The sequence below is a fragment of the Mustelus asterias genome, chromosome 5 (assembly GCF_964213995.1).
Source record: "Mustelus asterias chromosome 5, sMusAst1.hap1.1, whole genome shotgun sequence".
NCBI lineage: Eukaryota > Metazoa > Chordata > Chondrichthyes > Carcharhiniformes > Triakidae > Mustelus > Mustelus asterias.
The window spans coordinates 137,617,690-137,636,391 of record NC_135805.1 but is presented as its reverse complement, the minus strand read 5'-3'; the positions used below and the strand labels follow the sequence as shown (position 1 = coordinate 137,636,391).

At 43.7% G+C, this 18,702-nt stretch overlaps 2 protein-coding genes across 4 annotated transcripts in view; one reads left to right on the top strand and one right to left on the bottom strand.

The window, feature by feature from the left end:
* Positions 1-4,849, top strand: part of ppil4 (peptidylprolyl isomerase (cyclophilin)-like 4) — a 53,922-nt gene extending 49,073 nt beyond the window's left edge. Inside the window, exons 12-14 of one of the 2 annotated variants that reach the window (XM_078213339.1) lie at positions 504-627; positions 2,534-2,687; positions 4,735-4,849. In XM_078213339.1, coding sequence (XP_078069465.1) covers positions 504-627; positions 2,534-2,687; positions 4,735-4,739 — 283 coding nt within the window. In that variant the 3' untranslated portion in view covers positions 4,740-4,849. Of the gene's footprint in view, positions 1-503; positions 628-2,533; positions 2,767-4,734 lie in introns of both variants that reach the window. The other variant, XM_078213338.1, reaches the window with a different exon arrangement.
* Positions 4,850-8,498: 3,649 nt separating this feature from the next.
* lats1 (large tumor suppressor kinase 1) overlaps positions 8,499-18,702 on the bottom strand; it is a 40,286-nt gene continuing 30,082 nt past the window's right edge. For both annotated transcript variants that reach the window (XM_078213335.1, XM_078213337.1), the window contains exons 6-8: positions 16,730-16,912; positions 13,067-13,173; positions 8,499-10,133 (exon numbers count right to left, since the gene is read on the bottom strand). In XM_078213335.1, the coding sequence (XP_078069461.1) occupies positions 9,618-10,133; positions 13,067-13,173; positions 16,730-16,912 (806 nt within the window). In that variant the 3' untranslated portion in view covers positions 8,499-9,617. The remainder of the gene's footprint in view (positions 10,134-13,066; positions 13,174-16,729; positions 16,913-18,702) is intronic.

The window sequence follows — 18,702 nt, the reverse complement described above, 5'->3', positions numbered from 1 at the left end:
GACTCGGGTTCAATTCTGGCCTCGGGTCACAGCCTGTGTGAAGCCTGTGTCTGCGTGGGTTTTCTCCGGGTGCTCCGGTTTCCTCCCACAGCCCAAAGATGTGTGGGTTAGGTTGATTGGCCATGCTAAAATTGACCCTCGTGTCAGGGACATTAGCAGGGTAAATGTGTGGGGTTACGGGAATAGGGCCTGTGTGGGATTGTGGTCGGTACATACTCGATGGGCCGAATGGCCTCTTTCTGTACTGTAGAGATTCTATGATTACCACAATAAACAACACATAAAACTAGAGACTCTGTCTCGAGGACATCCTCCACTGCCACTATGGAGGGAATCCTTTACTTGAAACCAAGGGAAATAGGTGAAAAGAAAATCAGAAAGCTTTGAGATTGTTTTTCCCCATCACCAGCACTTGGTGCATCGGACTTAATTAAAGTCTGTAAATTCTTCCCTCAAAAATTTAGCTTGCACTCCATCTAACTGTTGTTCCTTAATAAAAATAGCTCTAAATATGAGCTGTTACTGGATGAGGCTGAGACAAGTGGAAGCCACCGACATTCAAAGAAACACCACAAGGAGAGACGGCATCATCGGCGTTCCGAAGAAGAAGAAGGTGATCGAGTGAAGGTAGCAAATTAACCAAGAATAATATTTCAGCCCACACTCATGGCTTCATTATAGATCTGTTTATTCATTTGAAAATCTCTGTATTTAGCTGGCAGTGTGCGGCAGAGCACGTGCTGGTTGTGGGACAGTGCACCATTGGGCCAGGAATGTGTCCCCCTGATTTGGAGCTTCTTCTGTGAAGAGCACGGATTACATAACAAAGTGTACAAGACAGAGCACAGAAACAGGCCATTCGGTCTGACACACCTATGCAGTGTTTGTTCTCCAGTTGAGCCTCCTCCAACACTACTCAATCACCATATCCTTCTGTTCCTTTCTCCCCCCATAAATGTACTTATGTAATTTTCCCCAGCTGTTTTTGAGGTAGCAAATTGCACATGCTTGCTGCAGCCTGGTTAAAGAAGTTGCTTGTGAAATTCTCTATTAGATTTATTAATGACTACATTATATATATAATGGATAAGTGGAACTGATTCACTTCAGATCAGCCATGATCTTATTGAATGACGGGGCAGGCTCGAGGGGCTAGATGGCCTACTCCTGCTCCTATTTCTTATGTTCTTATATATGGGCCCCTAGTATTGGTCTCCCCCACATTTTCTCTAAACTACTCTGTCAAACCCCTGCATAATCTTAACCTCCGTCAGTCAACCCTTCACGTTCTCGTTTCCAGATGAAAGAAACCCAGCCTATTCCATCTCTCCCTATTTTTGTAACCTATGTTTTGGTATCATATTTCTCAATTTTCTTTGCATGGTGGAACAGCGGTTAGCACTGCTGCCTCGCAGCTCCAGGGACTTGGGTTCAATTCTGGCCTTGGGTGACTGTGCGGAGTTTGCACGTTCTCTCTGTGTCTGTGTGGGTGCTCCGGTTTCCTCCCACAGTCCGAAAGACTTGCTGGTTAGGTGGATTGGCCATGCTAAATTGCCCCTTGGTATCCCAAGATGTGTAGGCTAGATGGGATTAGCCATGGTGGTGAGTGTCTGGAACAATCTGCCAGAGGTAGTAGTAGAGGCGGGTACAATTTTGTCTTTTAAAAAGCATTTAGATAGTTACATGGATAAGATGGGTATAGAGGGATATGGGCCAAATGCGGGCGATTGGGATTACTTTGGGGTTTTTTAAAAAAAAAGAGCTGCATGGACAAGTTGGGCCGAAGGGCCTGTTTCCATGCTGTAAACCTCTATGACTCTATGGTAAATGTATGCAATTACAGGGATAGGGCCTGGTTAAGATACTCTGTCAGAGAGTCGCTGCAGACTTAATGGGCTGAATGGCCTCTCCTGCACTATATGGATTCAATGATTCTTCCCATGAGCCTCAATATCCTTTCTACATTATGGAGACTAGAACTGTGCACAATACTCGAATCACATGATGGAAAGTTGTGGTAACTTGCTTGTAATTTCTGTCCATGTACACAGCTTTCTATAATCAGCTCCAAGCTAGGCTAACATGTTCAGATCAGCCCCTTAAGTTGAAGACCTTCACTGGCACATAACTTCAACTGACCACATAAATGAACCAAAGTAATCAGATCAACTTTTCGTTGTATCATCTGCTAATAATGTTATGTTACCTGATTTATTTCACCCAAATAGGGAAAACTCTAAAAAGTGGATGGTTCTTTTGGCTTGCTGTGTGCAAATGATAATTTCAGAACCCCATTATTTTCTTCAACTGTTAACAGCTGCTGTTGATACAGCTTCAGTTTAGGGAAAATAATCATGCCTCTTAGATTTACTCGGCCTCCTAAAGGGAATATGAAGTGATCTCATGGGATAAGTAGAGCAATGGGCCAGGAGATTTATGGCAAGGCAGGAAGGAGGGACTAAACAGTCCCTCTCTATCAATACATCAGGTTACCCCAGGACCTTCTGAAAACATGTCTTTGTTAACTTGACAGGGAGCAGCTGACAGAGAGATTCAGCAGCACAGAAATACTGCACCCATTGATGAATATGGCAGGGAAAAAGACAGGGGTCACAAAAAGCGGGACCGACATCGGAGCCGAAGCAGGAGTGAATCCCAGGAGAAAGATCACCACAAGCGAAGCCGGAGTAAGAAGAAATCCAGACATCGGGAAAGGGTGGAGGAAAGAAGGAGCAGAAGTCCCAAAAGTTCCAAAGAGAGAATGGAGTGAGAACGGAGAGAGTGAGGGAATGGGGTGAGAATGGAGAGCGCGAGGGAATGGAGTAAGAACGGAGAGAGCGAGGGAATGGAGTGAGAACGGAGAGAGCGAGGGAATGGAGTGAGAACGGAGAGAGCGAGGGAATGGAGTGAGAACGGAGAGAGCGAGGGAATGGAATGAGAATGGAGAGAGCGAGGGAATGGGGTGAGAACGGAGAGAGTGAGGGAATGGAATGAGAATGGAGAGAGTGAGGGAATGGAGTGAGAACGGAGAGAGCGAGGGAATGGGGTGAGAACGGAGAGAGCGAGGGAATGGAGTGAGAACGGAGAGAGCGAGGGAATGGAGTGAGAACGGAGAGAGCGAGGGAATGGAGTGAGAACGGAGAGAGCGAGGGAATGGAGTGAGAACGGAGAGAGCGAGGGAATGGGGTGAGAACGGAGAGAGCGAGGGAATGGGGTGAGAACGGAGAGAGCGAGGGAATGGGGTGAGAACGGAGAGAGTGAGGGAATGGGGTGAGAATGGAGAGAGTGAGGGAATGGGGTGAGAATGGAGAGAGTGAGGGAATGGGGTGAGAATGGAGAGAGCGAGGGATTGGGGTGAGAATGGAGAGAGCGAGGGTTTGGGGTGAGAATGGAGTGAGGGAATGGAGTGAGACCGGAGAGAGCGAGGGAATGGAGTGAAAACGGAGAGAGCGAGGGAATGGAGTGAGACCGGAGAGAGCGAGGGAATGGAGTGAGACCGGAGAGAGCGAGGGAATGGAATGAGACCGGAGAGAGCGAGGGAATGGAGTGAGAACGGAGAGAGCGAGGGAATGGAGTGAGAACGGAGAGAGCGAGGGAATGGAGTGAGAACGGAGAGAGCGAGGGAATGGAGTGAGAACGGAGAGAGCGAGGGAATGGAGTGAGAACGGAGAGAGCGAGGGAATGGAGTGAGAACGGAGAGAGCGAGGGAATGGAGTGAGAATGGAGAGAGCGAGGGAATGGGGTGAGAACGGAGAGAGCGAGGGAATGGGGTGAGAATGGAGAGAGCGAGGGAATGGAGTGAGAACGGAGAGAGCGAGGGAATGGAGTGAGAACGGAGAGAGCGAGGGAATGGAGTGAGAACGGAGAAAGCGAGGGAATGGAGTGAGAACGGAGAGAGCGAGGGAATGGGGTGAGAATGGAGAGAGCGAGGGAATGGGGTGAGAACGGAGAGAGCGAGGGAATGGGGTGAGAATGGAGAGAGAGGGGGAATGGGGTGAGAATGGAGAGAGCGAGGGATTGGGGTGAGAACGGAGAGAGCGAGGGAATGGGGTGAGAACGGAGAGAGCGAGGGATTGGGGTGAGAACGGAGAGAGCGAGGGATTGGGGTGAGAATGGAGAGCGAGGGTTTGGGGTGAGAATGGAGTGAGGGAATGGAGTGAGACCGGAGAGAGCGAGGGAATGGAGTGAGAACGGAGAGAGCGAGGGAATGGAATGAGACCGGAGAGAGCGAGGGAATGGAGTGAGACCGGAGAGAGCGAGGGAATGGAGTGAAAACGGAGAGTGTGAGGGAATGGAGTGAGACCGGAGAAAGCGAGGGAATGGAGTGAGAATGGAGAGAGCGAGGGAATGGAGTGAGAACGGAGAGAGCGAGGGAATGGAGTGAGAATGGAGAGAGCGAGGGAATGGAGTGAGAATGGAGAGAGCGAGGGAATGGGGTGAGAACGGAGAGAGCGAGGGAATGGGGTGAGAATGGAGAGAGCGAGGGATTGGGGTGAGAATGGAGTGAGGGAATGGAGTGAGACCGGAGAGAGCGAGGGAATGGAGTGAGACCGGAGAGAGCGAGGGAATGGAGTGAGACCGGAGAGTGTGAGGGAATGGAGTGAGACCGGAGAAAGAGAGGGAGAGAATGCGGCAGGAATAGAGAGAATGATGTGACAATGCATAAAGAGTGGGTGAGAAGCGGTTAGAAAAGGTGAGTCAGGTGACTTATCCATTCCCTCTCCTTACTCCCAGGGTGAGAATGGTTGGAGGGATCGCGAGTGTGGAGCTGAGAAGAAAGAAACAATCTCATGTGCAACTGTGATTGAAATACTTTTGCTTTCTTAAAATTTTAATAAATCGTGTGGTCAAAGTTTTTGTTTTAATTTCCTACTTTTGTGGGATCACATGACACTCCTGGCAGCTTGGTGCTTGGTACATATTTTAATCCCTCTGATTTCTTTTATTCATTTGTGGGACATGGGCATCGCTGGCTAGATATCAGCCATGATATTATTGAATGGCCTGATGGCTTACTCCTGCTACTATTCTTTGTGTTCTAAGTGAATTATTACTTCTGCTTTGAGTCAGGTTACTGCAACATCCCATTTTCATTTGTATGTAACCATTCACGACCACAGGCCATTGCAAAGTACATTTTTTGAAGTGTGGTGGAAAATGTGACACTGAATTTGCACTCTCTAAGCTCTTACATAGAGCAAAGTGGTAGTGCCATGGGAGCTTTTGTACCCACCTGGGAGGGCAGAGACCATCTTGGTCTAACAATGCAGCACTCCCTGAACACTGAGCCTGAAAGTCTGCTTTTGCAACATCATCCAAAGACCCCTTTTCCTGCTCCAGCAATTCAAATTAATTCGTTGGATTTACCCGTTCCATACTCTAGTACCTTGTTCAAGGCTATAAAGTCCTCAATGCCTGCAGTTAGTTATTAATATGACTTTGAAGTATGGTTCATCAGACTTCTCAAATGGATTTTAAAAATAAATTGAAGTGATGTTTGTGACCTTTAAATAGATGAACAATATTTATGACTTTGATTGAAGTGAGCTTTAAAACAATTACCTTATGTTTTAAAATCCTGCTTACATGCATATGACAACAGTTGTGAGACAACTTCAAAATAACTCAAGGCTATCTTTCTAACAACTTAAAACGATTAAGACTGCGGGAGAAACATTCCATTCTCTGTACCAGTTTTTTATGGTTTCTGTTACACGACCAATACATGGATCAACAAAGAATCAGGCGCCATCCACATCGGCTGCTCTGCAGCACTATCTGTACAACTTTTCCCTGCTGGAAAGACTGATCCTTCACTTTTAGATTAAATGGATGCTAATGGAACAAAGAAAAGTATAGCACAGGAACAGGCCCTTCAGCCCTCCAAGCCTGTGCCGATCATGATGCCCTAACTATAGGAAAAACTTGCCCTTACTCGACCCGTATCCCTCTATTCCCTCCCTATTCATGTACCCATCCAGTTGCTTCTTAAATGTTGCTAATATCCCTGCTTCCACCACCTCCTCTGGCAGCATGTTCCAGGCACCCACCACTCCATGTGAAAAAGTTCCCCCACACTTCTCCCTTAAACTTTCCCCCTTGAACCTATGCCCCCTTGTAATTGACATTTCCACCCTGCCTATGCCTCATTAATTTTGTAGCCCTCAATCAGGTCTCCCCTCAGCCTCCGTCTTTCCCGTGAAATCTTTCCCAGTTTATTCAACCTCTTCTCATAGCTAACACCCTTGAGACCAGACAACATCCTGGTTACCCTTCTTTGCACGCTCCCGAAAGCTTCCATGTTCTGGTACTGTGGTGACCAGAACTGCATGCAATACTCCAAATACAGTATAACTAAAGTTTTGTATAGCTGCAATGATTTCCCAACTCTTGTACTCAATGCCCTGGCTGATTAAGGCAAGCTTGCCATATGCTTGACATGAATTCTTCCTCTACCCTGAGTACAGTTGTGGTGACTGGGTCAACTCCTCCCAGAATCTTCCTCTGCTGGATGATCTTCCTCCTGTTTGTCACTGGAGGGGTTGGAGTTATAGCTTGTGCATCAAATGAAGCCATTAGGTGACCAGACATTGAGCGTGGCACAATTTCTCTCCTCCTTGCAGGAAATGAGATAAAGAACTGTAGATGGAAAATAAAACAAGTGACATTTTATCTTAGCAGCAAAGGCTCATTGCAAGTAGAACACAAACAGTAATTTATAAATTACTCTGCCTGGCCCCTCTTTTCACACTCGTTAAGATCCTACAGAAAGGCCACCCCCAACCAGTCAATGAAAGCCCCTCACAGCATTGAGTCCTTTTTACTCTACATGCATTTATTAAGTGGTTTGGAGACAATTTCACTCTTCCACTCTTTGGAATACAGAAAAGAGATCTTTACGAGCACTTAGTGAGCCCCAGCTAAAAAACTGAATTTATGACCATTTAATGTCACCTAACCCCAAACACCTCACCGACACAAACAAGATTTTTGCCTCATAACCTTTTAAATCTTAAATGAAAAAAGCTCAAGAACTCTACAAGCCATGGTTTATTCTTCAATTTCTTTTGATATTGCTCTAAGGGGAGGCAGTGGTATTATCGCTGGACTAGTAACCTAGAGACCCTGGGATCTCAGTTCAAATCCCACTATGGTGGACGATGAAATTTGAATTCAATAAAAATCTGGAATCAAAAGTCTAATGTTGTCGATTGTCGTAAAAACACATTCAGTTCATTAATGTCCTTTAGGGACTGAAATCTGTCTGGCCTCTAGAATCCCTACAGTGCAGAAGGAGCCTATTCAGCCCTTCATGCGTGCACTGACAACAATCCCACCCAGGCCATATCCCCATAACCCCACATATTTACCCTGCTAATTCCCCAACACTAGGGTCAATTTAGCACAGCCAATCAACCTAACCTGCACATATTTGGATTGAGGAAACCGGAGCACCCAGAGGAAACCCACGCAGACATGGGGAGAATGTGCAAACTCCAGACAGTGACCCGAGGCCAGAATTGAACCCAGGTCCCCGGCGCGGTGAGGCTGCAGTGCTAATCACTGTGCCACCGTGCTGTTGCCTCTAGACCCACAGCAATGTGATTGACTCTTAAAGCCCTCGGGGATGGGCAAGAAATGCTGGCCCAGCGACACCCACATCCCATGAACGAGGAAAAAAAGGCTCAGCCTCTGCAACCCCTTCCTTCCACATTCAGATGCCAACTTTTGATGCCCTAGCACATTACCAATTGTTCCGGTGCCTTCACGTCATTGAGGTTTTACGCACTAAAATTGACACTCAATCCCCATCATCTGCTTTTTTACACTACGATCACAGAAAAACTAGTGATTTTCAAACAACTGTTTTACTTAGCCTGCCTTTTTAAAAGGCTCTAAAGAAATTTCAAAGTCTATTAAATTATGCTGAAGTTTTAAAGTGTTTAGAAGTTATTAAAAGCCTTGTAAAACACTCCATAAAACACTCGCCTGCCTCTCAGCAGAATTCTTACAATGTCACCAGCCTCTTTGCTGCAGAACATTTACTATTCCTCCTTTCAGCAGGCCATGTTGCAGCCAGAAGTTGGAAACCTCACTTTATAGTCACTCAGTGAATTTTACAGCTTAGTCAGTGGCAAATGCCAAAGTCATATTTATGTTTCAAATCTTGAACAAGTAATTACTTTATTTTTTAAACCCTTTTTTATTTAATGGGAGTTTGCTGGCAGGTCCAGCATTTACTTCTCACCCTTTACTGCCCTCGAGAAGGTGGCACTGAGCTGCCTGTTTGAACCACTGCAGTCTGTGTGGTGTAGGTACACCCACAGTGCTATTAGGGAAGGAGTTCCAGGTTTTTGACCCAGCAACAGTGATTGAATGATAATATAGTTCAAAGTGGTGTGTAGCTTGGAGGGAAACTTTCAGATAGTGGTGTAAGATGTAATGATAACAACACTGGTTAATTTGCATTTAAATTGATAAAAGACTGAAAAACAATCGACATTGAAAATTATCTTAGATTTAATGTCATTGGAAGTAAAATGAGACATGAAGGTATTTACAGTCAAATTAAATGTTTATACAACATGTATAATTTATAAATAAATTCAATGCATAAATTAGAAAAAAGAGAAAGCTAATAACCTGTGTTCTACACACTTCTAAAAGAAAATTATTTTCATGTAAAGTACACCAAACTGATTTCTTCATATTTGGTCAAAGCTAAGCAAGGATGGTTTAAGGCACAGCGTAAAAGACCATTTTACAGGCTTCAGACATGTATGTTCGCTCCCATAGGCACAACTTGGCTAGACAGGAGCACAGACCCCAAAATGGGCCCTCTATAGTGTTATAGCCCTATCCCCACTCCCAGAATGGTCTAAATAGTGTTATAGCCCTATCCCCACTCCCAGGGTGGGTCCTCAAATGACCCATATAGTGTTATAGCCCCACCTCCACTCCCAGTGTGGGTATAAGATGGGCCCTGTCATATTATAACCCTATTCCCCACTCCCAATGTGTGTTCCAGAATGGGCCCTATAGTGTTAAAGCCCTAATATCACACTCAGTTTGAGGCCTCATTAGATAGGTGCATGGGTAACAGATCTAGCCCTATACTGTTGTAACCCTATCCACATTCCCAACGTAAGAGCTTCATTGGCTGGAAGTGCAGGTTACAGATTTGACCCTATGCCATTACATTCCTACCTCCAACTTGTGCTCTCTTCAAGCAAAGCCTCGCAAAATGACTCCTTTATACTTTTAATGAAAAAATATAGGCACCTACTGTGCACTTGCCTACATAAAACTCTCCAAGAACATGGGAGCTCTGAAGGTAATAATTAAGACTTAATGTACGTGAAGAATAAAGTCAAGCACAATTTTGCTGATTGACTACTGATCCAACTGATTTTCAACTCTAATGTTAGGTGCTCAAACCAGCATTCTAATAATTCACATGTTAACTGCTGGAGGCTTCAAATTACAACATTCAAATAAATTAATACTTACAAAACATATTTTTCTGTAAGTTCTTAAACTAAACACAAAAGCATTGGGTAAAAACTAAAATCCGTCCCTGGGAATTAAACAAGGGGTAAAGCGTAGAGATTCTCATTTCATACGTAAACCAGCTCTCTATTCTGGCTCCCTTTCCCCGTTGCAGTGTTTTCCCTGTTACTTTCCGATTGGTGTTCAGATGTTTCTGGACTGAGATAATCACACTGCAATGGTTTGGGGTAGCTGTAGGGGTAACCGTTATCATCAAAAAACCTCCGGAATGTGAACTCATAGAAGGCATGTTCGGGGTGCTTCCCATTCTGGTACCAGCCATTCAGTGTGTCGTTGACACTTTCTCCATCACTGCCATCGCTCCACAACTTGTCAGGATCCACAGGATCAAAATTAGACGTATCTGTTGGGTGCGTAATCTTGGGAACATATGGAGCAGACTGGTGCCGGATGTCACTGGAGAAATCAATCAGTCTGAAAAATGGATGGGCTTTTATTTCATCTGTGCCATTCTTTCCGAGCCGATCTTCTGGACCTCGACAGAGCTTGATGATGAGATCAGAGGCCTCTGGACTAAGTTTAGCCTGGGGCGGGATGTGAAGAGTCGTCTGCCAGTTTATAACCTAGACAATAATATACAAATCATAAATCAACCACCAACAACTGAGATTATTGCTGAACCACTGGATTAGAAGTCTGCAATTGTGCCCAAATGCATTTTAATGCCGAACAGTCCCTCGCGTTGGTGCTGCCATTCAATTACATTACAACTAAGAACATAAGAACTAGGAACGGGAGTAGGCAATTCAGCCCCTCGAGCCTGCTCTGTCATTTAATACAATCATGACTGATTTAATCTGGGCCTCATCTCCACCTTCCTGCCTGCTCCCCATAACCCTTAATCCCTCTACTAATTAAAAACCTATCTATCTCCTTAAATTCGTTTAGTGTTCTTCCATCCAGTGTACTCTGGGGTAGAGAATTCACAACCGATGCCTCCTCATTTGGGTTTTAAATCTGCCACCCTTAGCCTAAGACTACGAACTCTTGTTCTAGAATGTCTAACAAGGGGAAACATCTGCCCCACATCCATTATGTTAATTCTCTTTAGCATCTTGAATATCTCAGATTTCTCTCATTCTTTGAAACTCCAGTGAATATAGGGCTAAACCGCTCAATCTCTCTTACAAGACAAGACCTTCATCCCAGGAATCAATCTAATGAACCTTCGCTGAACCATCTCTAATGCATTTACAGCCTTGCTCAATAAGGAGGCCAAAACTGTGTGCAGTACTCCAGATGTGGTCTCACCAATGCCCTATACAGTTGCAACAACATTTCCCTACTTTAATAATGTATGCCAAAATTCCATTTGCCTTCCTTATTACCTGCTGCACCTGCATACTAACTTTCTGCGATTCATGCAGGAAGACACCCAGATCCCTCTGCACCAAAGCATTTTGAAGTTTCTCTCCATTTAATAAGTTGCCTTTTTATTCCTCCAACCAAAATTGATAACCTCACACTTATCCAAGTTAAATTCCATCTACCAAATTTTGGCCCTACTGCCAAACTTATCCATATCCATTTGCAAATTTCTTACTCTCCCTTTGCAACTTGCTTTCCCACCTATTTTAGTGTTTTCTGTAAATTTAGCTTTACCACATTCTACCCCGGAATCCAAGTCATTAATATAGATTGTAAATAGTTGGAGCCCAAGGACCGAACCCTGTGGCACACCACTGCTTAAAGATTTCCATCCAGAAAAACACCCATTTATCCCCACTCGTTGATTTTTGTTGGTTAGCCAATCCTTTAAACAAGCCAACATATTACCCCCAACCCCATGGGACCTTACCTTTTGTGTGGCACCATATCAAATGCCTTCTGGAAGTCTGGATACACTACACCTACAGGACCTCCATTATCCATTTTGCTTGTTATATCTTCGAAGCACTCCAGCAAATTAGTCAAACATGATTTACCCTTCATAAAACCATGCTGTCTCTGATGGATTGCATTTTGACTTTCCAAATGTCCTGTTACTACTTCCATAATAACGGATTCCATAGTTTTCCAATCACGATGTTAAACTAACTGGCCTATATAGGTTCCTATTTTCTGCCTTGTGCCCTTTTTGAATAGAGGTGTTACATTAACTTCTTTCCAACTAATGGAACTCACCAGAATTCAGGGAATTTTGGAATATTACAACCAATGTCTCCACTATCTCAGCTGCCACTTCCTTTAAGATGATCCTAGGAAATAGGCCATCAGGCCCTGGAAACTTGTCTGCCTTTAATCCTAATAGCTTGCTCAATACTTTTTCCCTATTTGTGGTGATTTTAGTTCCTCCTTTTCAACAACCTCTGCATTATCTGTTATTATTGGGATGGTTCTAGTATCCTCCATCATGAAAGCCAAGGCAAAATATTGATTTAGTGTCGTTTCCATTTCTGCTTTCCCCATTATTAAGTCCTCAGTCTCGTCCTCTAATACATTGGTATTAGCTACCCTTTTCCTTTTTATATAGTTATAGAATTGTTTGCTACCAGTTTTTACATTTTGCGCTAGATTTATTTCATTATTTACATTTGCTCTTTTTATTTACTTTTCAATAACCCTCTGTTGATCTTTAAAAGGTTCCCAATCCTCCAGGCTGCCACTCACCTTTGCAATATGGTATGCCTCAGTTTTTACCTTTATGTTATCTTTGACCTCCTTGCTTAACTACAGATGCATTTCCCTCTCGTACAATCTTTCCTCCTTTCTGGAATATACTTTAGTTGGGAGAAATTAAATATCTCCTTAAATATCTGCCCATGTTTATCAATGTCCTCCTTTTCAGTTTTCTGCCAGTCCACTCGGGCCAAATCTCTCCGCAAGCCGATGTAATTACCTTGGTTTAACACCAGAACACTAATGTGGGACTCAAAATTCATTGCCCTCAAACTGAATTTGAAATTAAGCACGCAATGATCACTCTTGCCTAGAAGATCCTTTACTACAAGATTAATTATTCCCATCTCATTAAATAACACTAAATTGAAAACAGCTTGCTCATTGGTTGGTTTGACAACATATTATTCCAAGAAACAATCTCTAATACACTCTGTGAAGCCTCCCTCAAGGCTACCTTTACCAATTTGATTAATCCAGTCTATATGCATATTAAAATCACCCATGATTATTGTACATTTCTTACAAGCCCCCTTTATTTACTGGTTTATACTGAGTTCTACTGTGGAGCTATTATTAGGGGACCTACTGATTACTCCTACCAGGGTCATCACGACGCCGACTGATTCCATGTCTTGATCTCCAGTGCCAATATTAATTTTCATTGATCCCTTTAATTATAAACTGGGATTCTTCAGAAGGGGTGGGGGGGGGGGCAATAAATTTAGACATTCTTAAGAATAACCATTTTCTGGTCGGTTTTGAAGAGTTTTATTTTGATAAAATGCAATAAGTGTCCCCAAATGGGCTAAAAGGGGTAAAGAAACAAGCAGCAGAGTGCAGAAAATTAATGAGACATGCACAATAAATTCATTACCTTGATCTGCGTTTCCAGTGGAGTTTGTGCCAGGAAAGGAGGCTGTCCCACTAACATTTCATAAAGAATGACACCAACACTCCACCAATCACACAACTGGGTGTAACCTACAGAGTACAAATTGATATACACATTACATCAAAAAGTCAAAGATACTATGAGATGTTATTCAAATTTATATTACTGACCTGTGTAGCCTGGTTTTGTTATTCAGGTAAGAATGTTTACACCTACAAGGTATAATTACTGAGTTGTATCAGATACTCCCAAGACCATGATGTGTCAATGAGGATTCTATTTATCTATTATCCAATACTGCAGCAGAGATTCATTATTAGGCATATTATTTAGAGACATATTTGATTTTGTGATTGAGGTTTGTTCTATTTAACAAGATAATGCGGTTTTGTATTTGGTGTACAAGGTAAAATCTCGATAAGTGAATCCCAGACGATCCAGCTATAAGTGTGTGTTAAGCAGAGCTTTGTGATAGCCAAGAAGGCTCAATGCCCACGTGAATGCATCTCTATGTAATCTGATATGCCTAAAAATGTGGTCCATGTCAATACCAATAGATTCAAATGCAGCAAAGTAGTGAGTGTGTGAAGAAGATCATTTCGTTCAAACTTTCCAGTGTTCTGGCCATGTAAAAATCCAGACTCTGCATTGAAAAATGTTGGGGAGTTAGCTCCAGAAAAATGCTGTAATATTTTTCTGCTTAGCATGCTGTCTTCGGATGTATTTGATACACTCAAACATGTTTGTGGTGTTTTTGTGCTACATTTATTGCCCATCCCTAGTTGCCCTTGAGAAGGTGGTGGTGAGCTGCCTTCTTGAATCGCTGCAGTCCATGTTCTGTGGGTTGACCCACAATGCCGTTAGGGAGGGAATTCCAGGATTTTGACCCAGTGACTGCGAAGGAATGGCGATATATTTCCAGGTCAGAATGGTGAGTTGCTTGCAGGGGAACTTGCAGGTGGTGGTATTTCCATTTATCTGCTGCCCTATCCTTCTAGATGGAAGTAGTTGTCGGTTTGGAAGGTGCTGTCTAAGGATCTTTGGCGAATTGCTGCAGTGCATCTTGTAGATAGTACACACTGCTGCTACTGAGCGTTGGAGGGATTGAATGTTTGTAGATATGATGCCAATCAAGCAGGCTACTTTGTCCTGGATGGTGTCAAGCTTCTTGAATGTTGTTGGAGCTGCACCCATCCAGGCAAGTGGGGAGTATTCCATCACACTCGTGACTTGTGCCTTGCAGGTGGTGGACAGGCTTTGGGGAGTCAGGAGGTGAGTTACTTGCTGCAGTATTCCAAGCCTTTGACCTGCTCTTGTTTATGTGGTGAGTCCAGTTGAGTTTCTGGTCAATGGTAACCCCAAGGATGTTGACAGTGGGGATTCGGTGATGGTTACACCATTGAATGTTATGGGGCGGTGGTTAAGAGTGTCTCTTATTGGTGATGGTCATTGCCTGGCATCTGTGTGGCACGAATGTTACTTGCCACTTGTCAGCCCAAGCCTGGATAAACCAGGTTTCAGTGTCCTGTTTTCCATTACTCAAGGGATGTTGTCAGATTTTTAAATTCAGGTTTTCATCTTTAACCTTTCAGAATATAGGAACTGATGGCCATTCAGCCCATTGAGCTTGTTCTACCATTCAATCAAATCATGGTCAATGCTCCTTTCCTTTTACGGTGCGCGGGTGTGCAGCCATGTCGCAATATAGAACGTGCTGCACAGGGTCAAACAGGCCATGCAGAAATAACCTTCCAGCTGTGTACATTGTATCAATTATAAAAGGACTGCAACATACCAGTTGTGCACAGCAAACAGAATAGATCTGTCTCTTAATTCCACCTAGCCACCCGAGTTCCACAATCCTTAATACCCTTCCAAACAAATTGTCAATCTCAGTTTAGAAACTTTCAATTAACTTAGAATCATACAATCCCTACAGTGCAGAAGGAGGCCATTCAGCCCATTGAGTGTGCACTAACCACAATCCCATCCAGGCCCTATCCCCATAACCCCACATACTTACCCTGCTAATCCCCGTAACACTAGGGTCAATTTAGCAAGGCCAATCAACCTAAACGCACATCTTTGGACTTCAGCCTCAAGAGCTTTACTGGCAAGGAAGAGAGTTTCAGAGTTGCCCAGTTCATGGATTTTATGTATTTATTAGTGTCACAAGTAGGCTTACATTAACATTGCAATGAAGATCCCCTAGTCATCACACTCCGGCACCTGTTCGGGTACACTGTGGGAGAATTTGGCGTGGCCAATGCACCTAACCAGCTCATCTTTCAGATTGTGGGAGAAACCGGAGCACCTGGAGGAACCCACGCAGCCACGGGGAGAACATGCAGATTCCACACAGACAGTGGCCCCAAGCCGGGAATTGAACCCATGTCCCTGGCGCCGTGAGGCAGCAGTGTTAACCACTGTGCCACCATGCCAGATTTACTATGTAAAGTAATTCTTCTTGTTGGAAATCCAAAACTAGGGGCCTATGATTCCAATTTTCTTCCTGCACCCCAGAAGTATAATAGTTACTAATAAATCCAATTGTCAATTCAGGAAAAATGTCTTGATCTAGTGAGCGGTGAGAATGTGGAACTCTCTACCATAAACAGTTGCTGAGATCTGAGAGCACAGATACATTTAAGGGTGGAGGTAGATGAGCACAAGGAGGGGGGGAAATAATAGAGCATAAGGGGGGGGGTGAAATAATAGAATGACATGTTAACAGAAGGAGATGCAGAAGGGAGATCAATGTGGGGCATAAACACCAGCAAAGACCATTTGGGCCGAATGGCCTGTTTCTCTAATGCAAACACTATGAATCGTCTGGGTCTAATTTGGTTTTGTTTTATAGGTTGGGAAGCTTTCTTTCACTGCAGAAAATGCAGCGCAGAGAATGCAACCGGAAGAATCTTTTTACATTCTGGATATAGTCTCAGTGCCTTTGTGTCAAATAACAAACTAAACAAATTTCAACCAACAGCTGAATCAGTGCACTAGTTCTGAAAGTTGGTTTTGGAAATACGAGAATAAACTGAACCAAGAAGGGATACATTTCTGAAAAGTGAATTACAGATGGAATAGAATGCTGCTTAGCGGGACTGATGATCTTAAACAATGTACTATATAAATGCAGTATTTGCAATAACCCAAAGTGCTTCATTGGAGCGTTAAATAAAATTTGTCACCGATCCTCTTAAGGAGATATTAAGTGACCAAAAGTCTGGTCAGAAGTAAGTTTTAAGAATCATAAAGGAGGAGAGTGAGGTGGAGAATTTTAAGGAGACAATTCCAAAACTTAAGGCTCAGGAATCTGACGGTATAGCCACAGATTTTGGAACAATGAAAATCAGAATTGGAGAAGTAGAGAGATCTGAGAGTGGGAGTAGGTTAGAGGTAGGGAGGGGCCATGGAGGGATTTGAAAACAATAACAAGTTTTAAATTGAAATATTACTGAACCAGAGCCAAAGAAAGTTGGTGAACACAAGGACGATGAACAGACAGGACTTGGTGCAGGTTTGGATATGCACAGAAGTATCAAATTCAGCATCGCAAATGGTAGAGGAACCGGAAGTAGAACACAAAACCCACTCTCTAATGAGACCAAAGTGTGCTTCAATGTATAGAATTAACCTTACCTGTACGGAGCAAGACCTCTGGTGCAATGTAATTCGGTGTGCCCACTAGAGAATGTGCCAGGCAGCGTTGATGTTGTCGAGCAGCTCTCCGCTCCAGTGGTTTTAGTCTCTCCGCACACTTGCAGCTCTTGGGATCACCCCATTCATTACTGAAATCCATGCTATCCTGCCGAGGATGGTCACCTGGGTGCAAATGCATCAACAATCAGACAAGTGATGTTTCTGAAGATAACTTCTAGGAGTCTTCACGGTACTGTTTCTCCAGCACTCTTTGCTTCCTCACTTATCTCTACTACTCTTAGGAGAGCTGGACAAGCTACAAGTGATCAGCCATGGAGCTGGCAGGAACCATCCAGGACACATGCTAAGCCACCATCTTTGATCTGGTCAAAGTTGGAGCTTTTTTGCTTTGCACTCTGGAGGCCGCAGACATTAAGCAGATACATTGGAGTCCCTGGACTTGTCATTATGAAGATGGGATGCTGTACATGGGGAAATATCCAGGATGTGATTGAATTGGCTACAGAAATATCAAAAGTGGTGAAAGTCAGTGATTGAACAACTATAGATCCCTGAAAGTTGGCACCCAGGTTGATAGGGTTGTTAAGAAGGCGTACGGTGTGTTAGCTTTTATTGGTAGAGGGATTGAGTTTCGGAGCCAGGAGGTCATGCTGCAACTGTACAAAACTCTGGTGCGGCCGCATTTGGAGTATTGCGTACAGTTCTGGTCGCCGTATTATAGGAAAGATGTGGAAGTGTTGGAAAGGTTGCAGAGGAGACTTACCAGGATGTTGCCTGGTATGGTGGGAAAATCGTATGAGGAAAGGCTGAGGGGCTTGAGGTTGTTTTCGTTAGAGAGAAGAAGGTTAAGAGGTGACTTAATAGAGGCATACAAGATGATCAGAGGATTAGATAGGGTGGATAGTGAGAGCCTTTTTCCTCGGATGGTGTTGGCTAGCACGAGGGGACATAGCTTTAAATTGAGGGGTGAGAGATATAGGACAGATGTTAGAGGTAGGTTCTTTACTCAGAGAGTAGTAAGGGCGTGGAATGCCCTGCCTGCAGCAGTGGTGGATTCGTCAACGTTGAGAGTGTTCAAGTGGTTATTGGATAAACATATGGATGATATTGGAATAGTGTAAATTAGAGGGGCTTTAGATTGGTACCACTGGTCGGCGCAACATCGAGGGCCGAAGGGCCTGTACTGCGCTGTAATGTTCTATGTTCTATAGTGAATGGATTACTGGTTAAGTATCCACAACGTGCGTTGAGCTCAGGTTGGACTTACTGATAAAAACTCAGTAAGATGCAACAAGTTGTGGATTGATGGAGCTCTTAAAAGGGCTTCAGCAGCCTGTTATGACTGCATTTCTTGTTCTCAGTAAATAAAGTGGTTAAAAGTTTTACTAAGAAAAGTATAGATAAGCAGAGTAAAGGGTAGGGGTTTGGGATGAATCTGTAGTAGAGAATGTTCTGCAAATGTAAGAAAAGGTTCACCTTCCTTGGTTTCCCACAGAACTGTACAGCCAGGTGGCAGGCCACATTCCAAGAGAAGGGATCAGATGATGAAAATGTTTACAATCTTAAGAGTTTGTCAAACTAAAACTTGGCCATTGTTGTCCTTAACTAATAATAAGTTAAGATAAGTACGGATGCTAGAGTTCCCCTTCAACCTGTTACATCAGTTTGAAGTTGAACGTTAAGTTTTCGAAACAACTACAGTTCTTTCCGAGCTGCCTGTGAATGTTCGTACTGCAACAGGACACACTTCAGCCAATGACATGATGGGCCAAGAGGCCTCTTTCTGTGCCATAAACTTTCTACCATTCTGTGAACAACAACTAGAACTGGATTGGTTGGGTCAGATAAAAAGGTTAATTTTATAAACCCTCACGTCCACAATGGACACTTGGGTTCAGACTCTTCCAAACGTCAAAACAATTATTTCCTCTTTGCGAGATAAAATGACCCAT